Here is a 20979-nt window from a genome sequence, read left to right as displayed (position 1 = left end):
CCATCTAGCCTCGTTGTACAACCACACGAAGTACACCTGTGGCAAAAGCAGATCTTTTTTCTGTCCTTTTTGTTCGCATTCAAGCAAATACGTGCATAATCTCAAGGCACACCTAAAAGTGAAACATAATTTGGAAGTGGAAGCTAGACAATTGAAGCAAATGAACAAAAAGCGAAATTAGTTATGAATCTGAATTAGACGAAGACTGGTTTTTAGTGAATATTTATTTTTTCTCATTTTTCTTGAATATAATATTAAATACTCATGTAGGTTGTGTATGAAGATTGTTTGTTCTTGATGTAAACATTTTTTCTATAGTTTATTTAATCTCAATAAATACATTAGGATCATATATCGTTTTCTATTCCTGTTCGATAATTTTTATTAATATATTGAATTGGTAGATACAACCATGAGTTTTATTAAGTTTATATATTCCACATTTTAGTTCATCCTGTTCTATCCTGTATCAACTGTTGATGACGCGGGGTCTATTTCCTTTTATGCTTAAGTTAGATTAAACTGTATCAATATAACTGAACTATATTAACCTACTGTGTTTTTTTAGGTGTGATATCACAAAAATTCAAGAAATTCCGTTTAAGCCATCCCCAAGAAGATTTCCAGAGACGTTCTGGGTATTTTACATCTCGCCAAGCCGAAAATCATCTTGCTGGAGACCGCAGACTTGGTGCCGCTAATGTTAAACAGAAACAATCATTCAGAAATGAAGATATTCATCAACTGGCTCTGAAAGCTCAGAAATTAGTTGAAGACATCCGAAGTTCTGGTGGTCAGAAAGAGACTGGTCTGCTAACTGACAGTTTATCCTGCATCTTTACCAGAAGACCTAAGAAGAACAACCAGCACAAAACGCCCCAAAAGCGAGTCTTTTTCGAGGAAGTTAGAGAAGAAGACACACGTCCCAAAAATACTGAACCAGTTCAAAGACCGCAATATCTTAAAAAGGATGGGTCTTCATGTCCTCGACCTCCGACAATTTCTCAAAAATACGTCGATAATAATTGGTCACACTTGAGCATGGAAGAGGAAGCTCAGGAGAATAACTGTCCCGAACCTCCTGTACTGTCCACTAGAGATAAAAGTCAAATCACCCACGACGCATCTCTGGACGAATCGAATGTATCTCCTTATGTCCCGAAAAACAAGTTTGACGTGGATGAGTACACCAAATACAAGACCGAACAGTTGGAGAAGGAATCGAAATATAAACATGGCGATACTTCTCCGCGATACCAGCAAGTTGAGGAACCTGATAATGATGACGGTTTAAACGGCGAAGATTACGATGAGTTAAGTAAATACGATATAGCTTCTTATGCCATATCTTCCGGGAATACTCGCTTTGGAAAGAACGTCAAAGAAAAAGACTACTATGACGAACCAGTGAACTACGAACGTGAGTCTTACTATAAGGATTTTGCAGAATATCGCAATAAGCGACAGTCTTCTGAATATGAAGAGCGCGAAGTTGCAGATATTTGCCCCCAAGCTCCTCATATCTCTCCTCAACCAAGTGAGATCGAACAAGAGCCAGATCACAGTGATCTAGCACCAGAAGCACCCGCAATATCCGAGGTACAACGCTCATACTACGAAAAACCATCTTCCTTACCTCCTAAACAACCGTGCGAGACTCAGAAAAAGTGTCCTCGATGCTCTTTTCAAACCACCAACTTAAAGAGGCTGAAGGGTCATTTAAAGTTCGTGCATGGCGAGACCGAAGCTCATGGGGTTGAAGAACAGCCACCAAAAAAAGCAGGAAACGAGTTGTTTTCTCGAAGGGAACCCAAGGTTGTTGAATCTGAACTGTTTTCTCGCAGACAGTACGCTAGAAGAGATGAGGTACCTGTAGAGGATGCTGGCATAAAGAAAAAACAATTTCCTGGTGGTTTCAAAAGACGAAATACCGCCGTGAATGTCATATCGACCGAGGTGTTGATACCGGCAAGGAAAGACACGGTTGAGAGTGAGAGGCTTGAAACCGCTGAAGATGATTATGACGATGAAGCTAGCGAACTTCGTAAGGAAGCAGGCGTGTTGGCTGCTATGGAATACTTCGAAACTTCGAAGGATCAGCCTAAGAAGCCGCGGCCTTATAAAAGGAACGCGGATGACCTTTTGGACGATGATTGGTTCTAATAATCTAGGTTTTAGTTTATGTTCTCTAGGATTCTTTTTGCGTTTCATTTAAATATGTTGCTTTAAAACATTATTGCAGTTATATAGTTAAGTTAAACTCTTGTACTTATAGGATTGAACATTTTTCTGTTTAGGTATATAAAAATGTTAATAAAAATAATTATTATAGGAGGTTTTGTTCTTTTTTTATTCGTTTTCTCCTTTCAAACCATGAACTTAAAAAAACTGAAGGGTCATTTAAAATTCGTGTTTGGCGAGACTGAAGCTCATGGTGTTGAAGAACAACCGGCAAAAAAAGCAGCAAACGAGTTGTTTTCAAGGTTGTCGAATCTGAACTGTTTTCTGGCAGACAGTACGCTAGAAGGGATGAGGTACCTGTAGAGGATTCTGGTACAAAGGAAAAACAATTTCCTGGTTGTTTCAAAAGACGAAATACTGCCGTGAATGTCATATCGACCGAGGTGTTGATACCGGCCAGGAAAGATACGGTTGAGATTGAGAGGCTTGAAACAGCTGAGGGTGATTATGACGATGAAGCTAGTGAACTTCGTAAGGAAGCAGGTGTGTTGGCTGCTATGGAATACTTCGAAACTTCGAAGGATCAGCTTAAAAAGCTGCGGCCTTATAAAAGGAACGCGGATGAGCTTTTGAACGATGATTGGTTCTAATAATTTGAGTTTTAGTTTATGTTCTATAGGATTCTTTTTGCGTTTCATTTAAGTATGTTGCTTTAAAACATTATTGCAGTTATATAGTTAAGTTAAACTCTTGTACTTATAGGATTGAACATTTTTTGTTTAGGTATATAAAATGTTAATAAAAATAATTATTATATAGGAGGTTTTGTTCTTTTTTAATTCGTTTTCTCCCTTCAAATCACGGACTTTTTACGGAGTTTATTTTCTCTAGGATTCTTTTTGCGTTTCATTTAAGTATGTTGCTTTAAAATGTTATTGGAGTTATATAATTAAGTTAAAATTCTTATGTACTTATAGGATTAACCTCTTTTCTGTTTAGGAATATAAAAATGTTAATAAAATAGAGTTATAAAGGAATTTGATGCATTATTTCAAGAATTTTGATTTTTTTAAATATAAATAATAAATAAATAACCACCACCAACAATCCAAACACACGTGCTTTGATTAAGGTTTGCAGAACTTCAGCATTTGCCATAAAATAGCGAGCAAATTGTTACAAAACTATATAAATTACATATCACTGTAATCGCAAAACTTAAATCTATTTCCGTATTTTAACGGAATTTTAAATTATGTCTTTATTTTCGAGAAAATTTAGTCCAAATAAGGAATATGTTGTTCATGTTTGACCATCAAAATCTTAAAAATAAAGAAGTTGTCTAAAAATGTGCTACAATACGGATATAGTATAATCCTTTATCCTTAATTTCCTTCTTCATTTGTGGTAAAAACACCTAGCCAGTTTTACATAATACGTTAAATGCCGAACGCTTATTTTGTTACTTTTTTGAACTAGCGAAATGGACTGACAGGCCAATTTTTGAGAATCTGGCAGTTAAACTCACCATTGGAGGTTCAAAATATTAGCGAGAGTTATTAATAAATTATTACCTGCTATATTTAGAGAATATATTAGATTGTATTTGTAGGGAATAAACATATATATATATATATATATATAATAGTAATGTATAATGGTAATTAAGCTAGTGGTGAGAAAGTACTAATAACATATTGAAACATGATATTTCTTCATTGTTAAGTACTGATGTATTTCTACAGGGTGTTTCTTAAATAGCATTGAATCATTTCTGCAGCACTATCAAGAAAAATGGAAACAAATCTTGTTTCGAACTAAACACTACTAATTAAAATACTGAAACTTACTTAAGATACACCTGGTATAAGCATGTTAAAATAAAAATAGGATAATTTTTGATGGCGTAAAGGACTGGTAGGACCCTGTAGACACATAAAGAAGTAGCAAGTACATAATAGTAGGAACAGGAAGTAAGTACTTGGTCAATATTCATAGAATGTTTATTTTTCATTTTTAAGTACCGTAATAATTTTTACAGAAACGTATACACTGATGGCCATCCAGGCTGAACCAGAAGAAGTATGCGATTGCCTGAAGTGCGGCAGTCCTCGTTTACTCTCACTTCTTATGGAGAATAGGAAGGACGGTGACACTGGTGAAACCATAGTGTGCAAAAAAAATAAGGAGCCTAAAGTCTCAACAACCACCATAGGAATACTGAACTGGCCTACAATTTCAGAATTTCTCAAGAAAAATATATAATTGACTGAATTTATTTTTATCGTATTTTACTATTTATTACCTGGTATAATGATGAAGCAAGCATTAATAAAGAATACTGCATATTTTTGACTATATCGATAGAGTTTATTAGAGAGATTAGACTGCTGTGTTAAGTGATAAGACTGACTGAATTTTAAATTTCATATAGTAACGTATGATCGAAAAAAAAACGGTGTCCAGTTAGCTTGGAACTTGGAAATGACGATTGATGGCATTTTATTATTATTTTACATAATATAAAATGACAGCGATCAAAGCCATCGCTGACGCTGTTTATTTTCGATCATTTTGTAAAGTGATGACAATAATACACACCTATTTCTGGCAGCTAGCCTTTTTTGTTTTTAAAAATCATTAGTATTAATAAGTTTATGTTGTAAGTTATATTTTAATTATAAATGTGAATTATTTATTAATCACTAATCTATAATAATGCAATTGCTAATTGCAATTATGATTATGCAGTTAGATACAATTCAATTTGAATTATTTTTAATAAACTGTAAATGTTACTGTGTATTTTTATTATTTCTAACCACTGAATAAAAAGACTCAGGAAGGTCCAATACGTACCATAGTTTAAGAAATTCGGTTATTTATCAGTTGTTATCAGTAGCGTTTTTAATCCTGGATACAGCGGCGGATACAGAGGGGGGCCCATGGGGCTCCGCCGCCCCCTAAAAACTGTAAATTGTGTTAAATATTAGGCTTTTAGGTTAAAAATTGCGCCTAAAAACCAAATTATACAGGGTTGTTCACCACATACGACACGGAGTATTGTAGCTAAACGATTATATTTTTACAAATTTCAAGATATGGGTTCGATGAAGGACTATTAGGGGTACAATTTAAAAATAATTTTACAAGATACAGAGTGTCCCAAATAAGTAAAAAATATTAAAGTTGTATTTTTTTAAATGGAACACCCGGTATATTATTACATTTTTAGTTTCTACGATTAAAATAAAGGTAAATTTGATTAAGGTTTATTATACTTAAACCTTACCGTTTTTGAAATATTTTCAATTTTGTGAAATTGCAGTAAAAATTTTAAGGCTTCATTTCTCCAAGGGTATCAATGTTTTTAATACTAAATATTTACTGAAGTTTATTTATTGATCAGTTATTGTGTTGCAATAATAAAAATAATACTACCTTATACAAAGTGTCTCAAAATTTATTTTAAATAATTATTAGCTTCAAACGGCAATAACTTCTTTAATTTAAATGGAACGCCCTGTATATTTTAGGAGAATCAGATGCACAATTTAATTGTCTATCAAATTGTATTATACCGTTTTTTACCTATCCCTTCAAGTTTTCGTAGAAAATGCATTTTCTTATAATTTAGACCTCATTTATCAATATATCCATGGAATATTGACATTTTAGATTGTTTTTAAAGCAACAAATGTACAAAATGTACACAACCAAAGCAAAACGATAATATTACTAGCCCATTTGTATGCAAAAAGAAAACTGTTTAAATCTTTATTAAAGAGTATACCATTAATTAAATATAATACCATTATTTCCGCCCATATACTAATTAAACATACTTAATTGTGTTCGTTAATAAATTATTATAAATAAATGTGGATTTGAGTCAGAAATCAATATAATAATAAGTTATCAAAATTAAAGTCTTTGTTGTTATAAATAAGCATTTATTAAAAAATAAAATATCATTTTTAAGGTGTTACTTTTTATCACACTGTCTAATACCCATACAAAATTCAGTTTTTTTAGTATTTGGAGCAATTATTATTAATCAACGCAAACAGTCAGTTAATGTAGTTTGAATACTGGAATCATATTAATTGGTCCTCTTTAACAAATATTTAAACAGTTTTTTTTATTTTTTAATGAAATAAACGAATTATATCGACAATATTAGTATCTGTACTCTTTAAAAATTTGGTACATCTTTAAAAATAATCTAAAATCTCAATATTCCATGGGTATATTGATAAATAAGTTCTAAATTACAAGAAAATGCATTTTCTACGGAAACTTAAAGAGATAGGTAAAAAATGGTATAATATAATTTGATAGACAATTAAATTGTGCATCTGATTCTCGTAAAATATACAGGGTGTTCCATTTAAATTAAACAAGTTATTGCCGTTTGAAGCTAATAATTATTTAAAATAAATTTTTAGACACTCTGTATAAGGTAGTATTATTTTTATTATTTCAACACAATAACTGATCAATAGATAAACTTCAGTAAATATTTAGTATTAAAAACTTTGATACCCTTGGAGAAATGAAGCCTTAAAATTTTTACTGCAATTTCACAAAATTGAAAATATTTCAAAAACGGTAAGGTTTAAGTATAATAAACTTTAATCAAATTTACCTTTATTTTAATAGTAGAAACCAAAAATGTAATAATATACAGGGTGTTCCATTTAAAAAAATACAACTTTGATATTTTTTACTTATTTGGGACACTCTGTATCTTGTAAAATTATTTTTAAATTGTACCTCTATTAGTCCTTCATCGAACCCAAAACTTACAATTTGTAAAAATTTCATCGTTCAGCTACAATACTCCGTGTCGTATGTGGTGAACAACCCTGTATATTACTTTTTCGATTTGCCTCCCCTAAAATAAATTCCTTTGTACGCCTCTGCCTGGATATTAAAGATTTATTGAAATCCTTGGAAACTGGGTATACCTATTACTATTTTTGATATAAAAAGTGCATTTTTGTTTATTTACTTGGGCTAGGATATTAAAATATTTGTTAAAATATGGTTGATTGTAGGACATAAATAGACGTAAGTATGGTTATCTGTATATATATTTATAAAGCTTACTATCTGTTTTGTATTTTCAGTTTTTGATGAGACAATTGATTTTATTTGTGAAGTGCCCACAAAAGACCTACCAGGGATTCAACAATAGTGTCTTTACTGCATAATGGGTCATACCTGTTGATTTTTAGACCATTTGAAGACTACATCGGAAAAACCAGATGTCACATTTTCATAGAAATTAAGATAGTTATCAATTTAGTGTTCTTACCTATTATCGTTCAAATCCATGTTAATTGATAATAAATATTTTGGTTTTTTATTTTTTTAAATATATTTTTGGAACTGTTGGTTTTAGTAGTTATATTATTAAATTAAACGAAATTATAAAATAATTTTCAACCATAACCTGTGCCATAACCCTATAAAATAATCAAAATAACGCATATCTCCTGTTGACGATTACTTCTTTGATCTGATGCGCTTCGCATAACCTTTGCATGATGACAAGGTCATGCCGTCCCGCAGCCGTCAATCAAGGCCGACTCGCGGCGTTCAATTTTCACTCCCATCGCTTAAAATATCTAAATACAACTACATATTTAAGTACACTTCAAAACCGTTGACGTTTTGTTAAAATGCTATTATATCAAGTTAAACTTCAAAATTAACAATTAACTACCTGACAACAATTACTTAAGGAGGTAAAACCAAGAGATGAATCTTCGTATTTTTATATGCATGCTTTAAGTCAAAGTGAGGCACAGTGGGGTATTTGACACAGATAGTTGATCGAAATTTTTTTATGTAGACCTTATATAAATTCTTGCTAATTTCAATTAAAGAGGAAATAATATGAACAAAATAAAGGATAATTCGTCGATTCTAAAAAAAGAAAGAAAAATCACTGTTCCAGTGTTTCCACGGTCAATGCCACTAATGCCAGTAGTAATATCGCAACTAATACTACTAATGCTACGACTGATCCGCGAGCAATGCCCATACCACTAAAGTCGCTACTAATGCCAAATTCTGTTATACCGCTAATGGCACTAATGCGATCGCTTTGTACACAACAATTCCATCGCGGTTTACACCTCGCATTACTATATCACTGATTGGCAAATTAGAGGAAACCAAGAATGTTTTTCTCATTTTATCAGCAAAGTCGCAGTATTTTATTTTACTGTATGAAAGCCCAATGTTTACTAAGTAAAACGTATATAGACAATATGCTGAATTCTTCGAAATGCGCAACTAAATCTCTAAGTATAATAAAAATGTCACAAACTTAATCAAATTTTCTGAACGCCCAACTTTTAGTTGCAAAAAAATCGTTAGTATAGAGAATATCAAAATAAATAATACGTTTTTGTAGAATACATACCTGCAGCTTTTTGAGCCATTTTCAATCAAAACAATAATAAAAACGTAAAAAGAGCACAAGAACAAAAACAATTTATAATTTTAGACATAAAATTTAGCCATTTACCTCTTATCTGTGAGAAGTAACAACTTTGACGTTTCGTTGAAACAAATGAATGCAACTAAACACACCCATAGCAACGCCATTCATTGCAGACATGATTTAACTTACCATTTATCTTTTTTTGGGAAATCTTAGACACATTTGCTTTTTCGAATTTCGATCACCTTTTTCATGCTAATACCCCACCGTGCGACGTTATATAATAGCTTTTTTCGTTTTCCTGTTATTACCGATTCTGAACCGTCCTAGAACTCTGCAGCGCGTGCGCAAATGAAATAATGTCTTTATATTTCCTTCTGCGCATACGCATCACAGTTCTAGGACGGTTCAGAATCGGTAATAACAGGAAAACGAAAAAAAGCTAATATAATAATATATCTATCTTCTTTTTCAGTTGTGTTTGACGTTTCATTTGACATATTTGAATTTTTAGGTGTTGTGGTGCTTTTCTGTGCTTATTTTTTTGTTATTTTTTAGGTTCACAGTCTGAATTCTTTAGTTGTGAAAGGTGCGACAGAAGATACAAAAATAAATATTCTCTAAACAGGCACCAAAATTACGAATGCGGCGTTGAAAGACAGTTTTTCTGTCCGTTTTGTAAGACAAGATTCAAGAGAAAAGAATACTTGTTCCGTCACATTCGCAAGAGACACGATAAATTAGCAAGGGGATTTTTTAAAAAGGAGAAACCAAAAAAAACTTAGTTGAATTAGTTGCCGAGTATTATTTTAAATCTAAATCGAAAATGTATTTATGTTATATAAAAAAAGTTTATTTTTTGTAATTATGTATTATAATATTTCATTAAATTATAAAGAATTTTTCGCTGCTTCTTTTTGTTTATTTTAATAATGTTTTTGTCTATTGAAATACCTTGTCGGCAAGCAAAGTTTTCGGTCGTTGTTTGTGTCTAGGAACGAATCGCTATGGCGATCTATAGTGAGTTGGAGAGAGAAAAAAGCGAAATATACAGGGTGGTCCGAACTGTATTCCGGAAACTTTGGCAGTATATTCTGCAGATAAAAATAAGTAAAAAAGTTCGTATAAATGTATGTCCTAAAATGCTTAGTTTCGGAGATACAGGGCGTAGAAGTTTAATTTTTATTTCGATTTTTTTCAAATAATTTCTGAAGTAACGTTAATATTTGGATGAAAATTGGTGTCTGGTCGGTTTTTGACATGAGAAATTTGATTTTGATGTCAATATGGTTCCTACTTGTAGAGGGCGCCTCCTACATATTTTTTAACTGGTTTGAAGAGTAATAAGTTTTCGTCCGAACCTGTATAAAACTGAGTAAAAAAATATACGTTTACGACGTTTTCTACGTGAAAAAGGTCTCTTGGTAAAAATCGCTACGAGTAATGGTTTTCGAGATATTTGGAATCGAAATTATCAATACCTGTCATCATTGACATAAATTAAACATGTTGACTAAATAGTTATTAGACTGAAATCACAAATTTGAAATGTTTTTGTGCTTACAGGCCAAATCCGCGGATATAAGAACTGCTATAAAACGTCGAAATTTGTCCCAAATGAACTTTGCCCAATTTAATTGATGCAAGATCTAATCGGCATCGACAGGCCAAACCCCTGCGGGTCTGCACTAGCGATGGGAACTATCGAATGAATTAGACTATCGAATGGTTACTGAATGAATGATTTCAACTATCGAATGGTTTTATTCGAATAAAATCATTCATTCATTTGTATACTAAAGCATATGTGACAACCTCGCCGTGCAACTAAATGGTTATCGTTGAGCCACGACTATCGAATGCTTTTGATAAATGAAATTTAGTATTCGTTTGATTTTTGTGTACCTCAGTGCATTATTAGTTTTTCCAATTTTTTATAACTTCACCTTATAAATACTGTGCTATTTTTGCGTTTATTAAAATATTTAAAATACTAAAATAGTAGTTTTTTTTTAATTGACGATTGTGTGCGTGTGCAGGTGTCAAAATTTTTCCGAAAATTTGTGTGATTTTCCGTAGCCCGATCTCTCAATTATTTTATTTTATATGGTATATATGGTCTATTTTTTAATGGGAAATTTTGAGAAATAGCAATTTTTAAGAGAGATGAGATGAACTTAAAATTAATTTTAAAAATACATATTTGTATTTTAGATGTTTTAATATGAATTAGTTGAACTTAATAATCATATTTAAGTAATGTGGTTAAGTAAATGGTTATCGAACTCAAACTATGGGGTGAGAAAATTAAATTGAAAGTTTTACACGTGCCAATGTAAAAAAGAAGTTAACGATGTTTGTATTTTGTTTATGCTAATTCTCTTACATGTAGTTTTTTGCGAAGAAATATTTCATTTATTTTTTAAAGTAAATGCCCGTAAAAGTAAATATTATTTTTAAATAGTAATATAAAGTACCTAATATAAATAATTTTGTTTTCTAATTTTTTATTTATATTTTCCTTCCATTACACTGCATACTTAAAATAATAAAGATTACATACATTTATTAATAAAGAAAATTAATATATGTTTATATTTCATGATTTTAAAGTTAGTAGTTAATATAACAAATTAGTTCTGTAATTATTATTATTTAATAAACCAACGTTGCCAAAAAATTTAAAGACTATATTATTTTTAAATAGGATCTAATATAAATAATTTTGACATCTAATTTGTTGTTCATATTTTGCTACTACGTAAAAAAAATGTTTATATTAAATTATTTTAAATTTTGTTGTTAATAGGTATAACAAATTATTACTGTTATTATTTTTATTAAACCAGTCTTTGCTTAAAAACATTTAAAATTATTTTCCTACATCTAAAATAACAAGTATTATTGCAGTGTAACAACAGAATATTAATAAAAAAATGCAAAATATATAGACATACTATCCCTAACTAAAGACAAACAATAATAATCTTTGCTAATATCAACTAATACCAATATATGGCAACAGCGCCCTTCATAATGTATTTTCTGTGTAAATACTAGCACCTCAATAAAAAAAAATGTGTCCTTATCTTTATGACTCCGCAAAAAATCAAAGATGCCGGCTTCTTTCATAGCATTGCCACCGACCGCTGTCGGGTTTCTCGGAAAGAAACCTACGTCGCCGGGCGACAACTAAAATCCAGTTAATATTTTATTATAATCGATCCTGACGAATAAATGAATTTCATAAATGAATGAATTTTCTAAATGAATGGTTTTTGCTGCCGAATTACTAGAATACAATATTTTAAGGCAGATGACGCATCTATTCGATAATTTTTATTCGAATAGTTTTCAACGAATGTTTTTTACTAGCTATCGAATTATTCGAATGAATTGCAACTATCGAATGTTTTGATAGTATTCATTCGATAGTTCCCACTACTAGTCTGCACCCGAATACGAGATTTTTGGTACGTGACAGGCCAAGCCCGCGGACTAAATCCGCAGGCCAAGTCCGAGGGCTGAATCCGCAGGCCAAATCTTCTAGTGTATGGGAGGCTATTGTACTGTGCGTATTGACTGTATTAAATCGGCACCCAAGGCCAGAAATGCCGACACGGTATAATATTTTTTTCATACTAAGGGCTGGCAAAGGTTAGTCTTGGGTCGAGATTTCCGTATGTAAGAAGAGTACAATGCGTTTATAATGTACTGAACAAAGAGAGAACAGTAAACACGTTGCCAAACATATGAAATAAACCGAGAAACTGTTCACATCGCTAAGAGACGTTGTCGCAGTTGACCGGTCGACCCAATCAATACCTCTGTCAGTACTTAAAGTTCTAGGGAAAGGTGTACGTCATGCGTTCAGCTTCACGATTTAATTACGCCTCGTGATACTTAATTTGTTCATTTATTAACGAATCGTTGTAATTTTCCCTACAGCTTGAATTTTTTTAAGTGCAAGCTAGAAACACTTGCATTTTTGGTAAAAATAAGTGGAATTGAGTGGGCGTTCGATAGTGGTCGCGCTATTAGAACTCTGAATTCAAAAATCGATATCTCGAAATCTACTAGAAATAATAGATTGTAGTTTTTTCAAGAACTTTGTTAATTAAGTCGCGCGTCGCGTCGGTCGGTCGCATTTCTCTCACTCCGACTTAATAAGATTCCTATGCGATTTACTTCCACACATGGAAATGCCGACCCAAAAGTAACAGTTGCCAGCACGGTATAAGTACGTTAATTTTCGGGCTTCAAAATTTAATTTGACAATACCATATCAGTTTGTTTTGCAAGTTAGAGTCTTCTAGTATTTGATTTGTTTACATCTTTCAGTTTCATCTTGCCTGTTCTTTTGGGAAAAATCTGTATTTGAACGGTGTATGCGTTGCGTATCATTTTAAATGTTAAATGGATGTGTTTGTTTTATTTATTAAAATTTGTTTTATTTATTATCATTTCCAGGATCAAATCCTGAATTCTTTGGTTGTGAAAGGTGCGGCAGAAGGTATAAAAATAAAAATTCTTTTACGAGGCACCAAAATTACGAATGCGGCGTTGAAAAACAGTTTTGCTGCCAATTTTGCGAGAGGAGATTCAAGAGAAGAGAATACTTGTTCAACCACATTCATAACAGGCACAAAGAATTAGCAAGAGCATTTTTTGAAAACGACAAACAAAAAAATCGGATTTAGTTGCTGAGGATTATTGTTTTAAATCAAATAGGAAATGTTTTTAGAATATTTTCGTTTAAGTATTTTATCTTTACTCATTATACAGGGTGATTTTTAACCTATACGCATAAAGTTTGGAAATTATTGCTGATGACAAATAATGACTAATAATGAAAAAAAAAGTTAGTAAAATATTTTTATTTACGGAGATAACAAACTATTTGAAATAAAAACAAAAAACGTAAATTCCCTTAAATTGAATGTGCATTACTGATAAAGTTCATAAATTTTTGTGAAAAAAAACTCAAATTATTTCAGAATCTAAAAATATTTTACTTACATTTTTTTTCATTATTAGTCATTATTTGTCATCAGCAATAATTTTCCAAGTTTATGCGTATAGGTTAAAAATCACCCTGTATACAAAACAAGTAAACAGATGCTATGCTATAAAAAATATTAACGAGAATCATACGATTCTAACATGTATTATATTTTATTAAACTATAAAGAATTTGTTGCAGCACCTTTCTGTATATTTTAATATTAATATATTTTTGTCTGTTGATATATAATATTTATATTTGTTCCTCTATCAAACATTCAAAATAACACAACTCATATAGGTACGTGAATTTTTGGGCTTCAAAATTTAATTGGACAGCACCATAATACTTTTTTTAAGTTCAAGTCTTATTTGTGAAAAATCTGTACTTGCACGTTGTAAAACTATATTTTTATCAGAGTAGAACCAAAATTCTGTGCGATGGAACGTATAAAACAGCCTGAACACTATGCGGAGAACGGGGGTATGGTTTTTATTTCCAAAACGTGGCGGTATCTGTACACGAGGCAAAGAATTTTTTTTTAAATTTCAGTGAAATAAGTAAACCTAGACGTTTCTAATATAGCGGTTGTTACGATGATATTTCGTTAATTACATCCCGTTTTATGTTGATATATGTTCCACAAGATTACCTAATATTTGAACACGCGTTTATCATATGTAGAGTAGATATTTAAGAACAAAACTTCACTCAATCTGCAGGAATATAATTACAATATTTTTATTATTTAATTTTATTATAATGAATTAGTATATAAAATTGTATGTCTTATGTTTGTTTACGCGGCCTTAATTGATTAATATAACAGTAGTATTGCTTGATGAGTAATACTGGCAACATCATCATATCGAGCTGATTGGGAAAATTATTGATTGACCCGATGTCAATAACAGATACTTTTATATATAATAACATGGTTTGTTATAAATCCATTCAAAAATAAGAAATAATTAGACGACTTTTTCAATAGTTTATTACCGTGGATTATAACCTATAAAAGGCGGACCGCCAGAACAGTTAGTCACTGCCTAATTGCCCAGCAGTTTTGCCATTTTAAGTTTTGGAAATATATTTTTTTACTATATTGTAATTAATAATATTAGACAATGATTAAAACTACAACCTTAGAGGAATAGCCAATTTAATCTACTATCGATAACTGTTTTCTAAATGCATATTTTTTTTTGATTTTTGATATCAGTTTAATATAAGCAAGCTAATAGCATAATATATTTCAAGCTCCAGAAGAGAGCTGTTCGATATTCACTGGGACTAAACAGTAGAACTCATTGCCAGGACTTTTTTAAAAAATTAAAAATATTGACTCTTCCTTTCTTATTTATATTTGAATCCGTTTGCCTAATACGTAAGCATGTATCAGCTTCTCAAGAAAGGCCATCTCACACTTATCCACGTAGGAACGCGGTGCAAGATCTTTATCTACCTACCCCACGCTCAGAAGTAGTTAAACGTTCACAGTCACCTGCCATTTGAAATCAAATCCATAACATCATTTTCTTCATTTCGCAAAGCATTGAACTCTTATTTACTAGACAAAGCTTTCTACGCCGTAAATGAATTATATTTTGAAAATCGAATTTGATCTTGTAAACACTGGTCTAATGTTTGCTATTGCTATATTTATTAATGACATCGAAATAAATTTATTTTAGGTCATTGATATTTACTATAAACTAACTAAATATTTTTCAATATTATTTTTATTTTTTTGTTCTTTGACATTGTAAACATTTATAAATGTTTATTTTAAACAATAAGACTGACAATATTATTTGTATAATGTTTTGTATTATATTTTGTTTGTTTGTGTACCTTGTTTGTTTACTTTGTTTGTTTAGTTTACCTTTGTCTTCTACAAATTGAAAATTTTTTTGACAATAAAGGCATTTATTTATATTTATAGTGCTATTACATTACAAATTAATGATATTTATTCATGCTCCTTGTTTACTTATTTTTCTGAAGCCACCACATAGTTTGACCTTGATTGATTCGTGCTATTTCACAAAATAGTACGATAAATATAAGCCTGTGTTATAAAAATTAGTTCTCATGTTTCCTGAAATTGATCAAGATTGGTTATTTGTTTTTTATTGTTAATGTGGGTTAACAATTTTAGTTTACTTTCGAAAGTATTTCCAGAAATGTTTTGCGAAATGTTTCACGACATATTTCGTACAACAATTTTTCGTTCTCCAATTACGTAACGTCATCGTCAAGTTAGCATACTGCCAACGTCTCGGTAAATATTCTTAAATTGTCAACAATGAACATATTCACACATTATCAGCACAGATTAGGTATACTATATGTATATAGATAAAAATCTTATCCCTAATTCGTGGTACGAAAATTGTTTTTTATGACGATGTGCAAACGAGTAAAATTTTCTGTGCGCAAAAATAAACTCGCGTAAAATAACAATAAACAGCGTAATAGAGAGATATCGCTAAACCGAATAGCGTGCATGGACGTTAATAAGGCCAGGTGTTATTTCCTTTACGTGAGATGGTATTAACTCTCTTCATTTATAGTTATCGGATCGTAAAGAATTCTGTTCGCGTCGCGTTTAAACTTAACCTAACCTTGAATTTAAAACTTTGAAATTGGTTTGTTTACTAGGTATTTTAAAACTAAAGGGCTAAAGTGCTTATTTCCAGTGCTTTGTTGTTCATCCACTTCCCCCGGTGGGTTAGGGCAACAAGCAACAAATTCTCTTAGAAGGGCTAAGGCATCATCTGCTCTAAACCTAAGCCTCTTTATAGGTTCTTTAATATTGGAAGAGGTGGAATCCATATTTTGGGCCATATTTATTTAACTAAAACTAATCCCAGCTACTTAAATATCAAATTACCTAATAAAACTAAAGTAATAATTCCAAACAATTTAAACATAACCTAAAATAAAAGATCTCGCCGGCCAGCCCCGGTTGTCAAATACCCGCACATGCCCATTTAAGCAAATTTTAAACGTTATATAGAAATAGCGCTTGGTGTAATTGATCCGCAAGTTACGTCAGGCGGTAACGTTATTAGCGGGTGTTGCGTTAAAAATTGACTCGCGCATATCGTAACCATGATAAGGTACGCGTAAATACTGCATGACGCTATTCGGTTTTCCGATATCTCTCTAATAACTGTACCGATCAGGCACTGTGCACAATTTTAGAGGCCATAAGTGGGCGTGCTATGTGCGCAAACTAGTAACCTAACTAGTGCCCTATTCCGAAAATTGGAACCACGAAAAACAATAAAGAACAAACAAAGTTTATAATCTGTATAATCTGTGCTATCAGTAACGTCCACCTCCCATTTACGTCATTCAATTTTCCTGTTGGTGCGGGAATGTGAGGAAGAATCGCGCCTAAAGCGTATGATTTTTAGAATTTACAACAAAAATGAAAACATAATATTTCAAAATTTAATTATTTGGACTGTAGCATGCAGTAGTGCCGGTGTATTGGGTTGAAATAACATTCTAACATTTTTCGACTGATATAATTTGTTTTACCATCAATACTAATTACTAATCCTAGAATCCTAGAAGCAACGTCATGGTAATATCCTCTTTTTTCAGTTGTGTTTGACATTTCACTTGACACATTTGAATTTTTAGGGGTTGTTGTGCTGTTCTTTGCTCATTTTATGTTATTTTTAGCTAGTAATATTGATAGAGAAACCTGAGATAAATGGATGTGTTTGTTTTCTTTGTTAAAATTTGATCATTTCCAGGGTCAAATTCTGTATTCTTTAGCTGTGAAAGGTGTGGTAAAAGGTATAAAAATAAGTATACTTTAAGCAGGCACCAAAACTACGAATGCGGCGTCGAAGGAAAGTTCTTCTGTCCATTTTGCAAGAGAAGATTCAAGAGAAAACAAAACTTGTTCGAGCACATTCGTAAGATACATGAAACCTTAGCAGGAGATTTTTTTAAATATGAGGAACAAAAATCGGACTATTATATCAAATCTGAATAGGAAATGTATTATTTATTACCAATATATGCTGAATTGTTTTTGGAACATTTTCGTTTAGCCACCTTACCTATGCTCAATATATACAAAAGAAATAAACAGTTGCTATGTTATAAAAAATATTAACGAGAATCGTATAAGATTTTCATATTATGTATTATAATATTTCATTAAATTAAAAATCATTTTTTCGAGCACAGTTTTGTCTATTTCATTAATATATAACTTTTTTATTTTGTCAGATAAAAACGAGATTTGATATGTTAATGTATGACACAAATTAGGATTGATTGACGCATTCATTTGTTTTCGGTCACTTTCTGTTTCACCGGAAATGACTACAACTTTTAATTTTTAAATTGCACCCTCCGTATTTTTTTACTTTGTTCAATAGAAAATGAGACTCTGACTATAGATATCATATGTGAACTTTTGACATTCTCGCTTCAAAAAGTTGTTTTTTAAATTTTAATCTAGAGTCTAGAGTACCATGGCTGAATTTTGGGGCTTCAAAATTTAATTTGACAACGCCTTACTATTTTGTTTTTGTAAGTTAAGCGGCCCATTATCAAACAAATTGCGCAACAAAGCGATGTGCAACGTTACGTTGTACAACTGATTCACCGGTCCATACATTATCAGACACGTTGCGCATCGCTTACGTTGCACAACAGCATCACCCATGCACTTGGTAAATTTTTGATCAAACTTTTTATTAAAAGTTGTGATTTGTTCGAGAAACAATCATGTCCTTAATTGCCATTGCGTCAATTATTATCGTATATACCCTAGATGATGTCGATGATACCAAAAAACGAAAAAGAAAACAAAGCATTTGGATGAAAGAACTAAAATATTGCACAACAAAGCGCAACACACATAGACTACACAACGCGTTGCGCAAACAGTCCTGGTGCACAAAAGAATTCAAACATACTTAAAACTTATCAAACAGTAATTGCGCAACGCATCAAACATTACCATACATTGGCAACTGTGTTGCGCAATTTGTTTGATAATGTCTGAGCCGGTTTAGAGCCTTGTAGTGTTTGATCTATTTATATCTTCAACCTGCTCTTCGTCTTACCTGCTCTTCTGTGAAAAATCTGTACTTGCACGTTGTGTGGCTTATAAGAATGAAAATGAAAATGTCTTGTATTCTTTATTAAAAGCTGATCATTTCCAGGCTCAAATTCTGCATTCGTTAGTTGCGAGCGGTGTGGCAGAAGATATAAAACTAAATATTCTCTAAAGAGGCACCAAGATTATGCTTGTGGCGTTCAAAGTGAGTTCTTCTGCCCTTTTTGCAAGATGCGTTTCAGGAGAGAAGAATATGTGTTCGACCACATTCGTAACAGGCACAAAAAAATAGCAAGTGAATTTTTTAAAAACGAGGAACAAGAAAAATCGGATTCAGTTGCTGATAATTATTTTAAATCTGAATAGGAAATGTATTTATTACAAATATATTATGTTGAAAAATATCTCTGTTGTTGGAATATTTTCGTTTAAGGTACGTTATCTACACCCAACATAACAAACTAAGTAAACAGAAGATTATGCTATGTTATAAAAAATGTTAACGAAGATCATATAATATGATTCTAATATGTATTATAATATTTCATTGAATTATAAAGATTTTTTTGTCACACTTTTTTGTTTATTTTAATATCAATAGTTTTTGTCTGTTGAAATACAGGGTGTCCCAGGCTGAGCGTGCATTAGAAGTTTCTAGAGAACTACAATATATAGATCGGGTATTTTTTGCACATCATTGTTTTTCAACGAGATCTATCGATTAAAAATATTTTCAATATGGCGACCCTTCCGGAAATGCCGGAAGTTGACAGCAACTTTCCTATTTTAAATGAGTGCCTCCATTTTTTATTACATACTTAAATTATCTGGAAAATTTTATGAATTTTGATATTAAACACTCTATATCTAACATAAACCGTTTTTGAGAAAAAAATATTAAAAATTTTTAGACGATAAAAACTGCCTGTCAAAAATATGTATGTATATAGCCTAAATGTCAAATTTAGTGATTACCACAGCCACTAGTGCCATAAAGAGAAGACACGTGGCTATCTATTTCAAAAATTAAATTGTTCGAATGTCATATAATAATGGCCGCAGCTGTCATGGAATTGAGCGATTAAAAAATTATCATAAATCATATTTTTTTCAAATGGAAACCCACTTTTTTATTTCGCTAGTGAGGAGGCTTTTCAATTCGCTACTTTTTGACTATGCATATTCCTATACCTAAAATAAATCGTTTTTGAGTTATTTTAGATTTAGTTTTAAAGCGTATATTGTTCTTGATTTTAACAAGTAGACTATGACTTTAAACGTCAAGTGATGTAAAACAGTAGATCTGGCCATGCCATATTGTGATACTTTGTTCGAAAAGCAGTATGTTATCGATCATTATATTCAAGCCAACTTTGCGCTGTTTTTCTTCGATCATACTGTAGCGTTTTTTTAAAACATTATCACTGCGAACGGCAGCTTTTCGTTGGTAGAGCAGTCGTGGATAAGTTATTTCACTGGAAAGAAACTAATTAACAATAATAACTCGAAATTATAAATATTGGGCGCCAAGCATGTACAGAGAAAGAAAACACAGTTGTATATTACTTAAAACTAATGACTATATTTATTCATGATGTTCTTAGATGGTACATGACATTGTAGAGTTCTAATAAATATATAGTGGTTTTATGTCAAAGAAAGTGGTGGTAAGAGTCGTACTAAATATCAATGAAAACAACTACGATAAAATACAAGACATGTAAAGTTTAAGAGAATATATGAAATGTAGCATTACTTTAATTAATTTGATATATTCCATATGATGCTAAATCGAAGATGTTGCAACCTGTAGATTCTAGAATCTATGTTTGGTTATTCATCTGTTAAAATAGTGCGATAATAATATCGATAAAAGTAATACCATTACAAGATATAATGCAATGAAACCTAAGATCTAAATTATATTTAGTATTAATTATTATATTAAATATTAAATAGACATGAATGTTCTTAACAATCTAACCACTAAACATAGTCTGTACGATATTATTTAAGGTGTACGTTATTGTTTAAGACTGTAAATGTTTTAAATGTTAAATGTAAAACTAGAACTTAAATCTACACTTAGCTGTTCTTTATGTAATCTTGCTTTAAACAGTAACAGCGTGAGGTGGTCTCGCATCTCTGTACTCAGCCATCCAACACAACCAAAGGGGCCAGAATGAGGACACCATGAATTGATACAGCCGTAACTAACTAGCTTATAGCTGGGAACGAAGC

At 31.5% G+C, this 20979-nt stretch overlaps 1 protein-coding gene across 2 annotated transcripts in view; it reads left to right on the top strand.

Moving 5' to 3' along the window:
- The window catches only part of LOC115889996 (zinc finger protein 37-like), a 380755-nt gene that overhangs the window by 153979 nt on the left and 205797 nt on the right, over positions 1-20979 (top strand). Inside the window, exon 6 of one of the 2 annotated variants that reach the window (XM_030910105.1) lies at positions 569-2332. The exons of the other annotated variant lie outside the window; for it this stretch is intronic. Within the exon in view, the coding sequence (XP_030765965.1) occupies positions 569-2163 (1595 nt within the window). The 3' untranslated portion in view covers positions 2164-2332. Of the gene's footprint in view, positions 1-568; positions 2333-20979 lie in introns of those variants that run through there. 2 annotated transcript variants of the gene reach the window in all.

Source organism: Sitophilus oryzae, unplaced genomic scaffold (genome assembly GCF_002938485.1).
Source record: "Sitophilus oryzae breed Bouriz unplaced genomic scaffold, Soryzae_2.0 scaffold_857_pilon_pilon, whole genome shotgun sequence".
In the NCBI taxonomy this organism is placed as follows: Eukaryota; Metazoa; Arthropoda; class Insecta; order Coleoptera; family Curculionidae; genus Sitophilus; species Sitophilus oryzae.
Note: the sequence above shows the minus strand (reverse complement) of the source record. Positions and strands in the feature narration are given on the sequence as shown.